General features: G+C 33.8%; 1 protein-coding gene and 1 pseudogene across 1 annotated transcript; both read left to right on the forward strand.

Moving 5' to 3' along the window:
• Positions 1–1,632: 1,632 nt before the first annotated feature.
• On the forward strand, positions 1,633–8,309 carry LOC122314984 (transcription initiation factor TFIID subunit 4b). The gene is made up of 15 exons (XM_043130649.1): positions 1,633–1,736; positions 1,841–1,946; positions 3,490–4,037; positions 4,163–4,258; positions 4,375–4,443; positions 4,561–5,331; positions 5,993–6,117; positions 6,236–6,323; positions 6,440–6,575; positions 6,680–6,735; positions 6,809–6,865; positions 6,946–7,086; positions 7,237–7,302; positions 7,390–7,645; positions 7,886–8,309. The coding sequence occupies exons 1-15, from the start codon at positions 1,698–1,700 to the stop codon at positions 8,050–8,052; spliced, it is 2,721 nt and encodes a 906-aa protein (XP_042986583.1). The 5' UTR covers positions 1,633–1,697; the 3' UTR covers positions 8,053–8,309.
• Positions 8,310–10,462: 2,153 nt separating this feature from the next.
• On the forward strand, positions 10,463–16,294 carry LOC122314985 (annotated as a pseudogene).
• The last annotated feature ends 5,503 nt before the right edge of the window (positions 16,295–21,797 follow it).

Below are 21,797 nucleotides of genomic sequence, written 5' to 3' on the forward strand. Positions count from 1 at the left end.
TTTTATTTTTTTTTTAAAAGAAGAATGTATGAGAATTTAGTCTCATCTCACCATATTTTTAAAAATACATAATTTTTCAAATATTAGAACACCCAAATTTACGTAATTTTTATTTTCAAGATGATTTTTGGATTATTTATCATTTATTCGGTTATTCAAGAATATTCTTAAATATAATATTAAAGTGTACAAGTCTCATATATTTCCTTTAAAAAAATAGAGTTTACCATTAAAAAAGTTAATTATACTCATAATTCCTATCCCACACACATAATTTTATTTTTTATCTTTTATTTTTTTCTTTTAACAAATATATAATGTAAAAATAACGAATAGAAGAACTTAATTAATTTAATAAAAATATAAATAAATAAATAAAACACAGTAACATCGGTGTAGGTAGCTGGATAGCATTTCTTTTTAAAAATTTATTTTTTCATATAGATCATATATTTATCTATACTTTTAAAAGAAAAATATTCTAACCATAAAAGAATTACATAAAATTAATTTTATAAATTAATATGATTAGATATGATTTATCAAATTATATATTTATTTTTATTATAAAATAAATTTAACAGATGAGATAAACTCATGTTATTTTAAGAGATTATTTTGTATAATTCATTCCTAAGATTACTAGATTAGTAATCTTTCTAAAATAAAACGGGCCGTAAAAACCTAAATCAATATAAAATTGGATAATAAAATGAAAGTAAAAACAAAAACCAGAAACCAGAAAGAGCCCTCTCGGGTTCAGCAATTTTCCTCCCTCAGTAGCACACTTCGCATCTTGCCCACATTCCCAGCACTGAACTTCGTGGAAGCCTGGAAGGTAATCACCTCTCTCTCTCGCTTTCTCTCTCTCTCTCTCTCTTCTCCCTCTCGAATCTGCGCACGCCAAATCACAGACCAAAAAATTGGTCATCAACGACAAAAAAATTTCATGATCTCATCACAGTTTCGAAGCTACAAACGATCTCAATAATATTCTCATTTCACTATTCTTCATCGCGATCTCATCACAGTTGTCACAGACCAAAAATCAAAGCTACAAAAAATCACAAATACGATTTCATCAATGGGCAAAAAAATCGCAGACCAATGTATCATCCTAACTGTCCACAAATGTTGACGGGAAACAGGGAGGGCAAAAAGTGTAACCTCTTGCCAAGGAAAAATTGAAGGATAAAAGTGTAACCCGCGATTCCCGCATCCAATGGCTTCTGGAGATGGGAGAAAGGATCTGAATCCGTCGTGGGCACTTCTACTGGAAAAAGAAGATGGGAGAAAGAGGGAAAGGTAATCCGCCGTGGGTGAGCAGCCATTTGCAAGGGAGAGGAAGGTCTTGATTTAAATAGGGGTAAAATAGATATTTCACAAGCGGTGTGCTTCATTAAAAGGGCTTCTGTCTAGCATTTTTCGGATCCCTATTTATACACAGACGCTCGCATTTACCACGATAAGCTCTTCTTCTTCTTCTTCTTCTTCTTCTGTTGTTATCCTTCCCACAGGCAGTCCAGAATGACATTCATTTATTCCTTACAGAGAGAAATTATTAAGAAAATTGTTCTTTCCAATCTCCTTCAATCTGTCGTGAATAAATATTAATTTATATTCCAGAGGCCGGATTAGCCCGATCACCCGCTGGTAAGATTAAAATTCCCCAAGGCAGTGCGCGGATACACGATATCATGGACCCTTCCATAATGAAGCTTCTCGAGGAAGACGAGGTACTCTCTGTCTCCGTCTCTCCCTCTCTCTTTCTGTGTGTGCGTGGGATTTTGGAAAATTGGGATTAGATTTTTATCTTTTGTTGAGTTTTGGTTACGCGCAGGACGAGAGTATGCATTCGGGGGCGGACGTGGAGGCGTTCCAGGCTGCCCTAAACAGAGACATAGGTGGAGATGCCTCCACTTCACAGAACTCTGATTCAGATAAAGGTGCGTCCTTTTCTTTTTTTTCAATTTTCCACGTTCTTAGTAGTAGGGCAATTAATAGAATTTTCAGATTAGGATGCGCCATAGACACGAACATATCCACACCCGTTTTAAAAAAATGATAAATTATTTGAAGTTGCTCAAATGTTACCAGCAGCTATTATCTAAGGAATTAAATATGTTGAATGTTTGCTTAGAATTATTTCCGAATTAAATCCACACAATAAAGTAGTAGCCGAAAAAACAAAAATAAAACGCGGATTACAGAGATAAATTGAAGCTCGTAGTTGGCTTCGCGTATGGTGGAGTATCAAATGAATACCATGTTAATTTTGCAGCTGATTCTGATAACAGATGAAGTTTGGAATTTTTTGTGTTGCAGATGAAAAGCGTTCTAACCATTGTTTAGATTTCTGGTTTTGGTAGAAGTCATGTTCAAGAATCTTCTAGCATTTTTGTTTCATCCACTGTTTGCTTTTGAAGAGAAATGGAGCCTAAATAATTAAATGATAAGTTATCAATAGAAGCCAAGAGTGCACCTTTTACAATTGTTTGTTGTGTGGGTCTTATGGATGAATGTTCTATAGTTCCATTCAGCGTGAACTTGGAACTTAATTATTGGAGCTAAATCGCTGTTATTGCACTTTATTTTGAGCCCAATGTATTGATTATGATTGCAGTCAGTGAGCTTTTGGACTGGATTAATAAATCATTTGCAAAGTGCAAGATCGTTTGCTTAATATATAATCGTTATATTGTTTTCTGCATAAGTAGATGACAGACTGTTCCAAGCCAGCTGGATGTTCAGTAATAATCTCTAACGTTAAGTTGGAAGTGTTGAAGTATTTAATATTTTATCCTCATTCCCGTATTCTAATTGTATGTCTCATATTTTTTACTTATTCCCCTTTATTATCACAAAAAGGGTTTCAAATTTTGTGAAAACTTGTTACTTGGAGGGGAATTTTTTTTGCAAGTGTTTGCAACTGGGCATCTGAGTGCTGTATTTCCTGTAACATGATTTTCCTACAATCATGAGTTTATTTCTGCTAATTTATGATTGTGCTTTTGAAAAATCTTTTTAGTTTACCTATTAGCAAATAATCTATGGTCTAGATTGACGATATTGAGCTCAAGCATTCCAATTAAACGACTTTGGCCTTCTCTAATACTCAATCGATGGGTTTAAATTTTCTGCCCAACTAGCTCAAGTAGAGGGAAGTCTAAAGGGTGGGCAATGTGAAGACGTGAAACACAAGAGGTTGGGGTTGGGGTTTGGCTTGGGTATCAGTTCTATGGGAAACAAGGGGTTGAGGTTCAATGTAATTTTTTTGGGTATTTTGGGTAGTTTTGGGATTTGTGTATTTTGGGTTGTTTTTCACGGGCTTTTTTGGGTCATTAGGGGCGCTTTATTATGGGCTAGGTGTTTTCTTGTATACGTTCAGTGTACTTGGTTACTCCTTTTGATATATAAAATATTTTTACTTATCAAAACAAAAAAATCCTGCCCAACAATTTGTTAACCCTTTCAATGAATTTGTGGCAGTTTTGTCTCAAGGAAGCAATCATACTCCCAGTCAGTTACCACAGTGGGAAGCTGCTAACCAAGATCAAAGTATGGAATGTCAAATTCAACCAGACCAAAAAGGTGCCCAGCCGCTAGAACAACCTTTATCTGGAATGGAGCTAAAGCAACATTCATCTGTTATTGAAAATCAGCAACAACAGAGTGATGCCCCAGATGTTCTCAATAATGTCCAAATGCCAGAGAAAAGATCCCAAGATGATAGTCAACAGGGTCAGACACAAAATAATTCCCTACAGAATCCCCAAACAAGTGGGATGCAGATTTCTGAAAAACCTTCCATCTCAATACATGAGTCAGATAGAAGACCTGGTCTAGAAGGTGAATCTCAATATGCAAAATTACAGAAAATGAGTAATCAACAGGCGACAATCACTGAACAGGCAAGCAACCCAATAAATCGTTCTAGACCTGGGCAAGTACCATTTGGAGTGTTGCTGCCTGTTTTACAAGCCCAACTTGATAAAGACAGAGCCATGCAACTTCAAACAATATTTGCTAAGCTAAAGGTGTACCCTTGATTCCAGTTTCATTATTGATTAATATGACTTGTACATTTTTTTGTGTGATTGAAATGTGTGTATCCTTAATTTTCCTGTTGAAACTAATTTATCAACTACCATTGCTTTTCCAGAAAAACGAGATCCCCAAAGAAGGGTTCGTCCGGCACATGAGAGGTATTGTAGGAGACCATATGCTCAAATTGGCAGTAATGAAAATACAATCACAGGTAAGAAGTATCAATTACACCACGGCGTGATTATAAAGATCTTGGTATTGTTTTAGTCAGTTTTGTGGTGCTCTTTATTCTAATCAAGCTAAAACCAGCCTGATTTATGGTTGCAGCCAAGTTCCAACCAATTACAGTTGCAATCTCAAGCTTCAGCACGGCAACACCCTCCGCGGATGCCATCTGTCAGTGCTAGTTCTACATAATTCAATGATCTCCATTCATTAGCAAATCTTCATCAGAAGGGCTTAAACTCTTCTGCAGACCCTTCTCATATAACCTCTTCAGTTGTTAAAATGCAGGCTGATTCAAGCTATCCAGGTATAGAAAACAACGCTCAGAAATCTCGAGAGGGGAATCGACAGTCAGATTCTCATGGAGGGCAAGGAAGTCAAGTGCCTTCTTCCAGTGTGAGTGGCATTAATCCAGAAAGGGAACGATCCTCAATTCCTACACAAGGACTTAACAAGCAGCAGCAACAACATTTGCACTTTCCTTCCATTTATGGAAGTACCAGTGGTAATTATAACCCATATTCTGGGACAAATGTCAATACGTTGACATCATCTGTCAAAACACACACACATGAAGCACAAACAAGGCAAATCCCACAACATCAGAACATAAATTCAACTCAATTAAGTGGGACAACACAGGCGATGAGCATTCCTAAGTTTGAGAGGCTAAATTCTACCAATGATCCAAAGAGACTTCAGGGTGGATCTGTTTCTCACCTGCCAAACAATTCAACATCACAACAGATACCGGTCCCTTGGCAGTCATCAACAAATAAAGAACAAAGTTCTGCCCTTTCCCCATCAATGGCTGGTGTGAAACAGGAAGCAATTGATCAGGTTACAGAGCCGCATCACAAACCCCCTTTTCCTCATCCACATGGATTGTCTTCTCATTCTGCTGCACAGCTTGAGCATGGAAATGCAACCCCTGGAACTGTAAACGATGAGGCTTTGGAGAAGCAGTCTTCGAGGATGGGCCTTTCGACATCAATGAGCATGATGCCTTCCAACTCAGTTTCTCCTTCCATGGCAGCACAGTTGGATCCTACAGTCCCAGTAATCTCTAGTTTTTTTTTCTTTTTTTCTTTTTCTCTGTGGTGCCTTTAGTTATTCTTATCAAGAAAATTATGTTATTTCAATAGATTATCTAAGAAGGTAAGGACCCTCTGCGATTTGTGTCAAGTTGCATGAGGAAATTTTGAAGCCAGAGGAGAGTTAAAGTCACTGAGGATTACTATTTACCTGCCATATTCAAATACAGTGCTCATACAAGGATACTGAAGATCTGTTTATTGGCCATCATATAATATAACCATAAGCTATTAGTGATTGCACATGATATGAATTTTGTCAGATATCTAGCTGAGAAATAGCTATTTAAGTTGGACTCGGGACTGATGAAGATTGAGATTATTCTAATTTATTATATCTTTTCACTTCTGTTTTATGTGCTCCATAATCATACTGATAATACAATAGGCTTGTTATTTTGTGCCTTCTTAGATAAGAATATACCCATTAGTACCTCTTATTACTTCATTTTAAAGTTCATTGCATCCAGCCTTTTTTTTTTTTTTGTTAGATTTACGTTCTCCCCGGTTTATTTTGTGCTGCTAAATATATTTATGCAAAGTACATGCCTTTGTCTGGTAAATCACTTTTCTTTTTTATGGATGGCTAATTTGCTAATTTCCTTCTTGCTTCTACACTTTCTTAGTTGGGCCCTCGGATCCCATCCGCATCCTCTTCTGCTGGGACTAACTCAAGAACACCTTCCAAAAAGCCTTCTATTGGCCAGAAGAAACCACTTGAAGCACTTGGTTCATCACAACCTCTGCCAAGGTGAAAGTTTTTTTCTGTTGTATTATGGCCTGGGGATGATATCTATGATTTCAAAGTGATTTCGTTCATCCTCCATGTTAACCTTTTATTGAGGCATAATTTATCTGACACCCCACAGTAAGAAGCAAAAAGTATCTGGGGCGTTTTCTGATCAAAGCATTGAACAACTAAATGATGTTACTGCTGTCAGTGGAGTCAATCTGAGGGTATGCTATCATGTCATTTGGACCTCTGCCTGTTGTGAAGTATAAGCTAATTAAGTAAACAATTCCCATTAAAGTAGACAAGCTGAAAACCCATCTGACATTCTGCTACTAAATAGGAAGAGGAAGAGCAGCTATTTTCTGGGCCCAAGGAAGACAGTCGAGTTTCAGAAGCATCTCGAAGAGCAGTGCAAGAAGAGGAAGAAAAACTGATTTTGCAGAAAACTCCACTTCAGAAAAAACTGGCAGAGATCAGTTAAATATTTCTTCGTTAATTCTGTACACGTTGCACTCAGTGATATGACTGCTTGGCAACTAAAATCAGCAAGCTGATATTTTCTGTGTTATCTGTGTGGCAGTGGCCAAATGTGGCTTGAAGAGTACGAGCAATGATGTGGAGCGATGCTTGTCATTGGTGAGATGCTAGCTACTTGGTCCTTTTCTTTATTGAGGCTTACATGTGTTCTTATGGAAAACTAAATCTTCAGTGTGTGGAGGAAAGAATGCGTGGACTGATAAGTAATCTAATAAGACTATCAAAACAGGTAAGTGCTTCCTCTTTTCTTTCTTTCTTCTGACTCATATTATCTGTAATTAAATTGCTCTGAATATTGCATCTGTGTAGCGAGTTGATATTGAGAAACCAAGACACCGTACTCTTATCACCTCAGATGTTCAACATCAAATCATGACAATGAACAAGAAGGCTAGGGAGGAATGGGATAAAAAACAGGCTGAAGCAGAGAGGCTCCGGAGACTTAATGAAGTGAGTGCCTCTGCATTTTATGAGATGTAAACTGAGCTCCTTGAGTACTGCTTTATATAAACACACATATTATCAAATACACAATATTTCTACTTTATATCAATTTTATTATACCTATGATGATATTTACTATATAACCTCCCAATACAGCCCGAGGGTAGTAATGGAGTGGATGGAGAGAAAGATAAAGATGAAGGTCGTGCCAAGTCCATTAAGGTATCAAGGATAATTCATTAGGCAAACCACTTTAAATTAACTCAAACCAATTTCTCAACTTTTATGTTGCTATGTGCTTTGGTGCAGGCAAACAAAGAGGAGGATGACAAAATGAGGACAACAGCTGCCAATGTTGCTGCCCGTGCTGCTGTTGGAGGAGATGACATGCTGTCAAAATGGCAACTTATGGCTGAGCAAGCCCGGCAGAAACGTGAAGGAGTGACAGATGCATCTGGCTCTCAGCCAGGTAAAGATGCAAGTCGCAAGCCTCTATCGACATCTGGAAGAAAAGAGAATCAGGATGCAGAGAAAAGGGGAAACACAGCTTCTATTGCTGCTTTTGGTAAGTGTGCTTTAAACTGATGACAGTTTTGATATTTATGTAGCTGGCAATAATCTAGTTAATATTGGATATCACTGCAAATCCGCTACTGGAAACACCATTGAATCATTGATGAGTAACTTTGACTTATTTGCTTTCCTTTCCAGTTTAGCCAAGCTTTTTTATTGACAAAATACCCTTCATACATTCTCACTCTGTAAGATGTGTTCCTTAATTTGTTCCTTCTACTCAAAAAAACAGGGCCTCTTAGAAAATCTGGAAGGAATATTGCGGCTCAAACCCGGGTGGCTCGTAGCATCTCCGTTAAGGATGTTATTGCAGTCCTGGAAAGGGAACCCCAGATGTCTAGGTCTAATCTGATATATCGCCTGTATGAGAAAATTCGTTCTGATGGCACTGCTGAATGAGTGAAGCACGGTGCATCTTTTTCAGCTTGTATTGCCAAGTGTTTACTCTTTTGAATGCAAATTCTGCTGGTGTTGAAGTATTGTGCTCTGTCTTTTCTTAAGCTATTGTGATATTCGCCAAATGCCTTGTGATATTTATTCTTGCAGAAAGCAGAATGGCTTACCCTAGAAACAGCAGTTAGCTTGAACGAGTCATGACTTGTAAAGGATCCATTTCACAACATAATTGTTTTTAAGTATTCTCATATATTCTCATATACTCCCAAACGTTACTTAAACACAAAATACTTTTGAATTGCAAAATTTTCATTTTTTTATTTAATAGTTACTTAATTATTATAATTTTTCAAATTCTCAAACGAAACACAATAAATAATACCATTGTTTCAAATTTTAAAAAAATTATGTTCAGATTATATTTAAATAATTTTTTTTATTCAATTATTTTTCACTCTTTTTAGAATTCAATAAAATATTTTAATTTAAATTATTTTAATCATATTCACACGGTTCAGAATAGAGGATGACCGTTGACCGGAGAAAACCGGGGTTGATTGTGATCACCTCAATAAAAGAGAGTTAGGTTTTTTTCCATGGTACATCCACCTCCACGTAAACCGGTCAGATTTTGCAATTTTAGTGACATCGCTATCCAATTTTAGCCTCCACTTATAGGTAAACGGAATGATAAGTGTATTATTTTTAGGGAAAAATTATCATTAGGCATTTGGGATTTGCCTATGTTGAAAATGGTCCCTGGTTAAAAATTTTAAAAAAAAAATTTAGATAAAATTTTAGAATATTTAAGTCTTATACACTTTTTCTTTTTTAAGAATTTCTCGAATTTTTTAAAAATAAATGTGTAAAGCATGCGCATTCTAAATATCTGACATTATCCAATGGAAAAGAGCAATGTTACATACAATCGTAGAATTGCAAACACCGCGCAATGACTTTGAAAAAGAGTAAGGTTCACGATTAAAAAGTTAAATTTTTTTTCATATAAGTTCTATATTAATTCATTTTTTTCAAAGTGACTGCACGCCATTTGCACAACCACGACTGCAAATATCATTTCTCAATAGAAAATCACAACCAAAAGTAAAGGGGTAGCACATATTCTAGCTAAAGAGGCTGTTTCTCTTGAAAAATATCTGATAGATATTGTTTCCACCCCAAACTGTATTTCTCCTCATGTGTTGGCTGAAAGCCATAACTGTAATTGGTGTTATTTATTTATTTATTTTTTATTTTACTGTAATTGGTGTTATGAATGAATGTGTTTCCACTTAAAAAGAATATTTATATATATTACCAGAATTGATCGGTTTTTATTAATTATTGGTAAAAAAATAATGGTGTAACATTTATTTATTTGTATGTTAGAATCAGTCGTATGAAAACATGGGAGACAAAGTACATATATTTTTAAAAAATTAAAATTATTCAATGAACATGGCTCATCAATGAAAAGATAATAAATTTTAAGTTTTAAAATAAAATTCAAAACTAAAACCAAAATAAACTGATTATAAAACTAAAATGGTTGAAAAAACAGAGAATATAAAACTAACAAAAATAAGTAAATTTTATAATCAAAATTTTTTGTTTTAAAAAAATATTAGACTTAGGTCTCCTTCCTAACATTATGTAAATATAAACATGTCTCAATTTCAAATTTTTGAACCTTTTCATTTAATTATTATTTAATCGTTACGATTATTTTAAAATTTTAAATAAAGTAGGAAAAATAATTTAACTTTTTTAAATTACAAAAAAAAATTATATTAAAATATATTTTATAATAATATTTTAACTTTATAACATTTGTATTCAATGTTTTCTCTCTATTTTTTAAAATTTAATAAAACAATATAATTCAAACGATTTTATTAGTATTTATAAATTATTTTATTAATATTTAATAGTTTTTCATACCATCTCATAGGACTAGCATTTGATTAGCCAAATACCCGTATTTTTTATATTTTATAAAATACTGATGAAATTGAGTCTACATTGAATTAGTTAAATATTTTTTATGTAAAATATTAGTTACAGTAAATCTATTCCACATTCTATATATGAAAAGAATAATAGTTTATTCAAATTAGTATTTTATTATTTATTGTCCCACATTCATCTCACATTTAAGATTATTATATTACATATACATGATTTTTATAGATTGTACATATGATATTATTATATGATAGATTGTTGGATTGTAAAAATAAAAATGAATATGATTGTTGGAAGATTATGAAAATAAAATAAAAATTTAATTAAAAAATGAAAATTAATTAAAGAATCGTAAATAATAAAAAATAATATTTTATTATTATAAAAAATATAATAGTTAATTTAATGTAGATTTTAAATATTAAATAATTATCTAAAAGTTAAAAAATTAGGTATTCTTTGAAGATCGAGACAATGAATCCAATGTTCCATAGCTAGACGAACTTACGAGCAGGCTGTAACTGTAAGGTGAATGATCAAAATAGTTTGCAACGCTGAATGTTTTCGTCCGAGTGTTCGGGGCAAGCCATGTCCAGGGCTCGGGTCTACGCCGACGTCAATGTTCATCGCCCGAAAGATTACTGGGACTACGAGTCTCTCACCGTTCAATGGGGTTACTGATATATACAATTGTGTCTTAGAATTTTTCTTTCATATTATTCTTCTTGTATTAGTCATCCTTGAATTTCGAAATTACTAGTATTATCTTGGGGTACAAGGCAGATGTAAGTAGGTTGTGGAATACCTGCCAAATAGAACTCACAGGGAATTGTGCTCCCCGAAGCCCTGGATCGTTTCTCCTCTATAAGTAATATTAAATTATTGAGTTCTGTTTTTTCTGCGTTCAAGTGTGCGTTGCATAATTATTTTTCTTTTCTCGTTTGTACTCAGTGACCAAGATGAATATGAGGTTGTTCGAAAAGTGGGAAGGGGAAAATACAAGGAGGTATTTGAAGGTATAAATGTTCCGAGCAATGAGAAATGCATTATCAAGATCCTTAAACCTGTTAAGAAAAAGAAGGTGTGTGATCTTTTGGCATTTTAACGTGTCTTCTCTTGATATGGCTGTGGCTGGGGTGTCCTTTTGGCCCTCAAATTCCAATAGCTGTCACCCAAAGATTAATGAGCGCTCAACCATGTGGCATTGACCATTGAGTTTCGAGTGGAGTCCCCATTGAGTTTCCAATAGCTGTCATCCAAAGATTATTAGCGCTCAACCATGTATGTCTTGTTTTTCCAATAAAAGAACCATGACAGGAAGCAGATCATACTAATTCAGTCTTCTTTTTTTCAGCAATAAAGAAGCTCGACTCTACTTATATTCCGAATTAAGGGGTCAATAAAATATTTTTACAGAACGTGTAGCTGTTCCCCCAGATTGGTGTTTTAACTTAAAATCTTACCTTGCTAATACTTGGTGATTCTTTTTTATGCACATTAATGTGATATGACATTCGTGCAGATAAAGAGAGAGGTTAAAATACTACAGAATCTCTGTGGAGGCCCAAATGTTGTGAAGCTGCTTGATATTGTTAGAGATCAGCACTCGAAGACTCCTAGCTTGGTCTTTGAATAGGTGAACAGTTCATATTCCAAAGTTTTGTACCCGACGCTGACTGATTATGATATACGCAACTATATATTTGAGCTTCTCAAGGTTTTCATCTGATCATGTTGCAACTTAGTGGCCACCAAGACTGTGTTTAAACTCTTTGGATAACACTGCTTGATTCTGGTATCATGCATAGTGAACTATTTAATTGTTGAAATTGAGTATTTAATTCACAACAGAAAAGAATGTATGGCAATAACTTCTTAAAAGAAGTAGCAGACTTCTCTCTACCGGAGCGGTTACATGCCTTTTTGTCACATGCACCTTTTGGGTCATATAATTTATAACCAAAAATTCTTCAACTGAATATTATGCTAGATGGCCAAATGGTGTATTATGGTCGAAACTTTAAAAAAATAAAGAAAAAAAATCACTTGCCTTTCATCATAGTGCTTCTCATTTTCATATATTGATAACAGTTTTTTGGTTATTTTTTCAAAGACATTAAGGCCTCATTTGGATGGTCATATGAGATGAGAAATCTGTGAATAGTAGTAAAATAGTTTGACTAAGATTTTTATTGGGTTTTGGGAAAGGAGAAATAAAAAGTTGAATAAAAATATTATAAAGTTAAAATATTTTTATAATATTATTTTTGTTTTGTGATTTGAAAATGTTGAGTTGTTTTTTGTATTTTATACAAAAGATTGGAAAAGTTGTAATGATCTGTAATGAGTAGATGAAAAAGCATGAAAGAGAAATTAAAAAGTATTTATGTTTGAGTAGTGTTTGGACGTTGAGATGAGATGAGATTAACTGCATATCCAAACGAGGCCTAAATTTCAGATGTGTACTTGATGTAGCAATGTGTACTTAACTAATTCATGCCATTTGTGAGTGCAAGCGTTGGAATACTGCCATTCACAGGGCATTATGCATAGAGATGTCAAGCCTCACAATGTTATGATTGACCATGAGATGTGAAAACTTCGCTTGATTGATTGGGGTCTAGCTGAGTTCTACCATCCTGGTAAAGAATATAATGTTCGTGTAGCTTCGAGGTGAGCCTACTTGGATTTAACTAACTCTTTAATTGAGCCATGTAATTTTCTATATCCTCATGTTAAGATTCAATTATGGGTTCAACAAGATGCTAATCTTCTGAACATTTGTCCTGATTAGTGTATATCTATATTACATTTTTTATAGTAATTGAATATTTTATTAAAAAATGTTAAAGGCATAATCCAAGTATACATGTAGTCCACAAAAGGAACACCTAATTAGAAATAGCATAAAGGACAAGAAAATCATGGAAACTCAGCCCATTATAATATATAGAAGCTACTAGAGGAACAAAGTATTAAAAACTGCCGAACCTGTCATTTAATAATGTTCATGTACATTGTGCCATTCATTGTTTAATGAGCATGTTACATGTGTAACAACTAATACTCTACCTACATTTCCCTTTATAGTGACAAGATTGGAAAAAATTGTAAGGCATAATAATTCTGTTAGTGGATCCCCTTAAATTCAATACAATTTGTGGAAGTTCTTATTATCTTGGTTTTTGCCTGCTTTTGCATATGTTGATCAATATTTCGTAAAAAATTTGCTGATCTCTAATATATAAGCTAATTAGAGTTTCATATTGTTCAGCAAGAAAAGAGTTTGAGAGGTTGGCCCATAGTTTAGATCTTGTAAAGTCGTGATCTGCGAATCATGCGCACTCTATATCTATTTTACAGAAATTATATAATTTTATCTTATTAAGGTATTTTAAGGGGCCTGAGCTACTTGTCGACTTACAAGACTATGACTATTCATTGGACATGTGGAGCCTGGGCTGCATGTTTGCAGGAATGGTAAGATTTATGTTGGAACTGTGCATTCCTTTCATCATGTAAAAGTTGCTTGGAAGTGCCATGACATTTTTCTTGTTTTCCATGGTGATGTTTCTAAATAGGGTGTTTCTTCCCCCTGCAGATTTTCTGAAAGGAGCCATTCTTTTATGGGCATGAAAATCATGACCAGCTTTTCAAAATTGCCAAGGTCGTTTTGTTATGTTCCTTAGATCTTTAGAATTATAGTCAATCCTTTGCTTATAGGTGCTTTTAAAATTTTAAAATCTGCTGAAAGTTTTGGTTTGTCTGTCATTGTGTTTTAAGAGGCGTCCGAAAAGTTTTTAGTTTTACACATAGTGATGATGAATACTTTGGGCTTTGGATTGACCATGCAGCATGCTTGCCTTGCTGTTAAAGGGCTCTAGTTTTTTCTAGAGTTGCTGCTACGCTAGGTGCATATTTTGACTGCTATGCTTATGTGATACCTAAACTCTGGCTCAACCCAAGCTGCTGCAATATGTGCAACCAAAAAGAATAACCAAAGTTGATGGTTGTGGCACTAAATGAGTTGGAGTCCATGTTGAGGATCGTGGTCCAACATGCCAAATGCTTTTAATTTGTACAAACCTAGAAAGGCAGGCAAATGCATGCACAGCCCGAAATTCCCATTGTAGTTAGTGCAACTAATGTAGCCCTTAAATATACCCACAAGAAGTTAGTTGGTAAAACATGATGCTGTCCAAATGTCCACATCTTCGAGTGCTTGATTAGAAGCAAGCACTTATTGAAAAGAAGAATAATTTTACTTTACTTGGAATAAAGTTAAAAAAAAAAAACAAAAAAGAAGGAATAATTTTACTTTACTGCAATGTTGAGGTTTCATAGACAGCTAAGAAAGTTAGAAACTGACATTTGTTCATTTAACAATTGTACATTCTCAATGCTCATATATTTCTTAGTGATGGATTGTGATTGCTGGAAAGCTTTGTCATTTAAAATTGGTCATTTTTCTTTAGGTTCTTGGGGGACAGATGAGTTAAATGCATATTTGAACAAATATAATCTAGTGCTTGATCCTCGGCTTGATGCTCTTGTTGGAAGGTACACCTAACAACTCCCTTATGGCGTATCAAAAAAACTCCCTTATGGTTACTTTGCCTCACAAGCATGCCAAGTAATATCTAACTTAACGTTGATTGCAATTTACGAGCAACCATTCTCAATTTTGCCATGGTGGCGCAAAGACATCTATGGGGTTGTGATGGGTTTGGGGTTTAAATCTTATCCCTAGAAAAAGCCAAGTCTTCAGCCTCTCCGTGGCATAAGGATGCCATTTTACTGCATCATTTTCCTGTTATAAACAAAACTTCTTGAATGAATAAGATGATATTTCTTTGGCCTTGGTACTCTTCTTTTTTTATAAGTAAGCCTTTGTACTCATTTATGGTATACCATCTTATTTTGCCCTACTGCAGACACATCAGGAAGCCATGGCCCAGATTTATTAATGCAGACAATCAGCATCTAGTTTCCCCCGAGGTCGTTTCGTTAAAATTTCGAAAAACATAAGATTGTCCAAGTTTCGTTTATCTTTTTCCACACTAGTCTTGATTCTTTTGTCTTTATTTGTGACATGCAGGCCATTGATCTCCTAGATAAGCTCCTTCGATATGATCATCAGGATAGGCTTACAGCAAGAGAAGCAGTGGTATACTCTCTCTCTCTCTCAGGTGCTGTTTCCTCCCCAATTTTTTTTGTTCAATTAATAACATCCTTATTCCTATGCTGGTTGGACTAGTTTGATCATCAGCGGGCTTATAGTTGGGACATTGTTTGGAGATTTTTTTTTAAACAAATTTTCTCCATTTTCTATTCAGCCTAAGGAGTAAATTTCTGCACCGAGGATAAGAAATATTGATTTCTATCATTCCTACGGAATGCTGGTTTCGTATGAGGTGTTTTACTGGGTGTAGAGCTGGAGCATGTCTTCTCAGGGTTACCTTTTTTGAGAAAGAACTTCAAAGCTTTACCCTCTCTTTTCCCTGCCTCTGCCTACTACCACTTCTGAGCTTGCAAAAGCATAAGCATAAGCATATGCTTTGTAATTGTTTTTCCAGGTTAAGATGTGCAGAGTTCACACCCTAGGGATGGGATCTAGTTTCAATTAATGCTCTTTGACATAATTTCATTCTTGGTTTATGCGGTCTCTGCTAATTAAGATACTTGGACCTCAAGTTGTCGTAGCTCCTAGATTGTTATGGGATTTTAAACCCATTAATGATGCTTATAACTCAAGAATATAGTTTTTTTATTACAATTGTCCTAAAACTGAGATGGATATTGGTTTCTTCAGTTTTTACTTTTTAAATCTCATGTTCCAATTCTTGATGAACCCAGCCTTCACTCTTCTTGATTACAGTTGTATAGCAAGCGCTTTGTTGTGCTATAATCTGGTTTTCTAAATTCTAATTCATTTATTTGTACTTCAGGTTCATCCATATTTCCACCAGGTGAGAAGTGCAGAGAAGAGCAGGACAAGGTAATCCTAGCCACATGAGAGTTCCTTTTTTAAGCAGGTTCATATTCCATCCAGGCCATTTATACGTGTTGTAGATTGTTTGACGACTACCTGACAAATTGATACATAGATTAGGTGGTTGATCTGGCACAGAAGTTCCGTTTGCTCTTTTCTTTTTTTTGTCAGCTTGCACTTCCACTGTGTATTGTTTGGTTAGCTCCTAATTTTTACGTGAAGTTTCCTGGGCTCTGGATACCGCTGTTGTTCGTAATAGGAACACTATTAAATGCTGGTTTTTTCTCCCCTTTCTTCCCTTCTGCGAGCTGCAATTCTGATCTTAACATGATACATATTAGCATGTCTTCAACGGCTATGGATAAGTCCCCAATGGCGTTGGCCCAATAGTTTATTTATAATGGGTTTTTTGGGGCGACCGGAGGTCAGGGACTGGGAATTTGGGAGTCCGTAAACATGGTACTAACTTAAGATGTTATGCTTATTTTTATGTGTCATCCCGCAAGAAAAATGATAAAATTTTAATCGAAAGTTGTGAAATAATTGTCCCTATAACTCTCAATGGAGAGATTTTGCCTCAAGAATTTTGTAGCAGCACAGCCCCTGAAGCGCATTCTGTGGCTATGATTCACTTGATCAATTGGTGACATCTTAATGAATGATGAATGATGGGTCTTTTTTATTTTCTTTCAAACCCGTAAGCGAGCCACTTCCAGTCATCTTTTCTGCGGGGCGTAACAATTAACAAGATGCAGTGATATTTGGACCAATATTAATTATTAGCCAATTAGAATCCCAAAAAGAGCCCATTCCGGATCATGCTTGAGCTATGCCCACAGTTAGACGCATTTACCAGTGGATCAGTTTCAAGCTGGCAATTGCCTTGATTACAACACAAGACAATCAACAGACACGTTTCAATTCAACGGCCACAAAACATCAGATTTGGGTTGTTTTGCTTCTGCACTTCACCTCTCTCGTGGTGCAGATGAACGTCTGCATGCATGACCTTGCACTGCAAATCAAGACCAACCATACATCAGAAAGGAAAAAATGAAAATGGAAAAGGATGCAAATGTGTTCTCTCTGAATGTAGATCACCTCTGAAAGCTTCTCGGTCATCAATGTTACATCAATGTATTCAATACGGTTGAATCAAGATCTTCATGTTGTTTAAGAGATAGCAATCTGCTGATTCGTTGAACAGAAAATATAAAAAATTAGAATTCTATTTATAATTACATGATTTATAATTACCACGATACATGTAATTAAAATCTATGGAGCAAAAGTTTTAACTGCCAATTTTTTTTTTTAAACTATAAACCTAAGAGCAATGTTTCTCTATATCATAGATACTCCGATCATATTTATTAATGTGACACATTTTAATGAGCTTTATATATCAATGACTTAAATTATACACAGAAGATGTGCTCGATAAAATCTAAAAGTGAAAACAACATTTCCTTAGACCTTGAACTGATGGAATTAGAATCAGAAATTAATGTCCCTAAAATAAAGCAAATTCATTCCCATTAAAAATAAGAGTAGAGGTTGTTGGATGGTTGCATATATGGTAGGTTTAGAGGAACGAAAATATGTCCTAAATTAGAACATACTTTCATTCCCATCGTGAAGTACAAGTCCTCATGTGTATGAAACAAGGAACTTATTAATGCATATAATGTTATAAGATGGAATCTCTACGGACCACAATTTAGATAGTCATGGGGAATATTTGGATTTGGATAGATACTCTCGAATTATTGATCAAACTCTATAAATTATAAAATAATAAAGAGACAAACACACGAAGTGGATTGTATAAAATTTATTGAGTATTTGATGTTATCACAAAAAATTGTTCAAACAACTATAAATATTGTAGAGTCCACCTCACGCATCTATTTCTCTCGCTTTAGAATCTTGGTCAAAAACTTGAAGAGATCTAAATCATAACCAATTACCATTAAGCATGCCATATCTGTGCCTGAGTGAGTTATTTGACTCAATCAAGCCCCCAGTGAGAATAAGTCTAAGTATCAGGCCCGTTTGGATAATAAAAATATTTCATCTAATCTCATTATTATAATTTTTTTAAATTATCACACAAAATATAATAAAAAATTTAACTTTTTTAAATCTTAAAATAATAATAATATTAAAAAATAATATTTTAACGATATTTTATTTAACTTTTAACTTTCATTTTAACTCACTATCCGCATCTTAATTTCAAAATTTCGCTTACATGAAATTTCTCCATGTTTATTCATAAGAACTTAAGAAGTAGCGTTGATGGGTTGCATATGAGACTACATGTGCCCGAAGAAACCTCGTTGGAACAAAAAAAATAAGGTAAGGATTTATATTTTGATGTGTTTTCGTTCTTGCTCGAGGAAAAAATTATTAACTTTTTTATATGACATCACATATATTCTCGTTCTATTTTGGATGAAATGTCAGGACTATCAAAAGTACACACAAGAAATAGCGCATATGTAAATGAGGCCCAGATAAAGTTGGAATACAATCGTCGGGCCCAAATGGAATGGAAAACGACTGTGTGTGTGGAGTAAATGGACATACTCTCTCCTATGAGTCCAAACTTAAACCAACACCTACGAAATTAGATAACTTATTTATGCCAAATATCTTGATAGAGTAGTGATAGAAACAACTATCATTTTTTATATGACTCTTTTTTAAATATAGATCATTTTTATAAAATAATAATACTTTTAAAGCTTTTTTTTAAAAAAAAAAACTCTAAATTTAAAATAAAGTTATAAAATAATTGTAAAAAAGTTTATTTTTTATTTTTTAATCACAAGATCAATCCAACTTTCTTCAAGTGGGTTGCACCATGAATTCTCAAGGATTAAAATCCATTCTTTTAGCAATGCAACCTATTATTATACACGAAGATTTTCCTCCAAACCAGCATAATCCATTAAATTGACACCTAACGGCTAACAGGAAAATGTGAAAGGCATATATTTTTTTCATAGGATTGACTATGCTGATAAAATGTTCTTATTTTCTTTTTAACATGTAAAAACTGTTAACTATGTTTATCAGTATCTAACACCGATAATCTTAGTAAATAACGTCTCTCATATTGTCAAAATATACACGAAAATTTAATAGATTGGATTGAAGGAAATTATAACTTTTTCCATAGGAATAAATGAGGAGTAGAGCACTAGTAGTGAGCTAGCCATAAATAAAATTTAGCCAAAGTTTACCTAGTTAGCTCAAAATACACCCAAAGCAAATTCCCTGAATCTATAGTAAATTTAACTTCGGAACTTTTGACTGATCAAATGTAGCGAGCCAAAACGGCTGGCCCTATATTTTTTTTCTCATTAATATATTCTTCCTGCTTTCTACAAGTGGGTACAACCAACACGTCGTGTAGTAGAGTTTTTACTTTACGATAATCTAGCTGTATAATTTTTGAGCTACAGGTTGTGGAGTTAAGTATACACATTTTTATGCATATTCAAGTTAACATTTAAAAAAAAAAAAAAAAAAAATCAATTAGAAGCCCAAAGTCATCTTTTATAGTTTAGGTGAATAGACAGAAGACCAAGTGTTTTCTTAATAAGGAAGAAATATTTTAATTACCATTAGAAATAAAATAAATGAAAACTAAAAATAAATATTTAAATAAAACAGTAAAAGATTTATAGAGTTTATTATTTAGTATTATTGAAAAGTATCTAACTAAATTTTTTTAAAAAAATTGAATTTTCTAACTAAATTTTGATTTAAAAAAGTTAAGTATGAAAGGGATCTTGTTAGGTACGATTATTTGTGTAGCTGTGAGAAGCGTAGGGTTGATTAAATAGAAGGAGCATAAGTTGGATATTGCATTAATTATTGCTCCTAACATGAGTCCCATTTAAGGCGGTAAATGAAGTGAAAGAAACCAACCCGTAATGAATTGTGAGTCGCAATCACTAAACGTTCTTAGATTCTTCCTTTACTATATTGGGTTACCTTCCAAGGGGTGATTGGAATAAATATTTAGTCATTAAGAGAGAGAGAGAGAATATGGGGGAGGAAAAGTATTTTCTTTCTTGATAACTTTTTCCAAGAAAAGGAATAGCTTTTCAAAAAATTAAGGCAGCAATAGGTACGAGATTAAGGAATCAGAAGTATGTTGACTTTACCTTGGTTATTAAAACTTGGAGAATGATATTCTTTCTGGTAGTAGCTGCTATGGGGTCTACCGTTGATTTATTTTTAAACTTAATGGTTAATGGTTAAGTAAATATTTTTCTAATTTTTTTAAAAAAATATTTATTTAAAAGTATTAAAAAATATTTATAAAATAAAAGATAAAAAAAAACACACACACACACACACACACAAAATGAACCAGCTAGCGGGGCTCTCCCCTTAAAACCTTTAGCTAATTTATTTATTTTATATGTTTTGCACTTCTTTTTATATAAGACAGATTTTATTTAAAATCTTTTACACCATACATCAACATGAGATTTAAATTTTCTCTTTTACTAGAAAAAATATTATTAAATTAAAAATATAAATACTAAAGGAGGGATAGAGAATCCCTACGATAAATACAATGCATAAAAGTACACGTAACAAGTTGAAAATGGTATAAAAATATGGTCCGGGTCCAAATTATTTGGTGAAGCTCAGGAAATGACAGTCATGGAAGGCAGATTTTAATGCATCCCATTGGAGGATCTAATCACTACGATGAAAAGTTGCAGTAGGTAATGCATATTTTAAAGATTTTGGAAGAATTTTCCACACTCTCATCCTCCATATTCTTGAGAAAAAATTAAAAACAAAAAAAAAATTAAAAGAACGAATTTTGATCCTGGCAAAATATGAAACAAAATTTTGTCTCTTGGAAGAGGTTTCCTCTATCTAATTAATATGTTATAATTTATCATTTTTATCTTAATTCTTAAATATTTATGTTTAAATAAAATAATAAAAATAACAAATCACATGTTAATTACATGGAATTGTGTGGTATATATAATGAAACCTTACATTGTGGCTATGGTGGACAGGAGACGGTAAAGGCAGACAGAAAGAAGTCGATTGTAGGAAGTCTAGAAACCACAACATCGAAACAGTGTATTGGTGAATTTGGGTGACAAATGGCTAGACATGGTGGAGAAAAAAAAAATGTTATCTTAATGATAGAGGCCGAGGGTATGTGATATTTTGATGGATGGAGAGCCGTAAATCTAACTTCGAAGTAGTTAAGAAAAATGAAGAAAAAGTTTAAAAATGGAGGAAAAAAAAAGGAGGAATGAGCACTAGGAGGATGGAATAAGAGAATGGTGGAGTAGACTCTCTCCCTTTCTTTGGCGTTGACTCTTGGTGTTTGCTTTGGAGGGGGAGGGTATTTCTAGGTGGGAAAACGGGATTATTTTCTATTTAAATTAACAGAAATGCTAAAGCTTCCGAAGGAGCTGAAAAATGTACCAAGTTTTCTTTTTTATTTTTTTTTACTTAATGATTAATTAAATTTTTTTAGTGATGTTGTGAATATTTTTATTTTTAAAAAATATTTAAGAATATTAAAAATGAATAAAAAAATAATTAAAAAAAAATAACTTGATTCGATGAGAATTTGGGCACCGCCCTTGAATTAATTGTTCAATCTCTATTTTCTAGGCGAGAGATTTCATTATCATGCTCGATTAAACGTTGATTAGTTTTAAAAAATAGAAGCTTAAATAAATAAATAAAAACTCTAAAACGATGAAGAATTAAAAATATGAAAAAATGGCTG

Source organism: Carya illinoinensis, chromosome 7, assembly GCF_018687715.1.
Source record: "Carya illinoinensis cultivar Pawnee chromosome 7, C.illinoinensisPawnee_v1, whole genome shotgun sequence".
Lineage (NCBI taxonomy): Eukaryota > Viridiplantae > Streptophyta > Magnoliopsida > Fagales > Juglandaceae > Carya > Carya illinoinensis.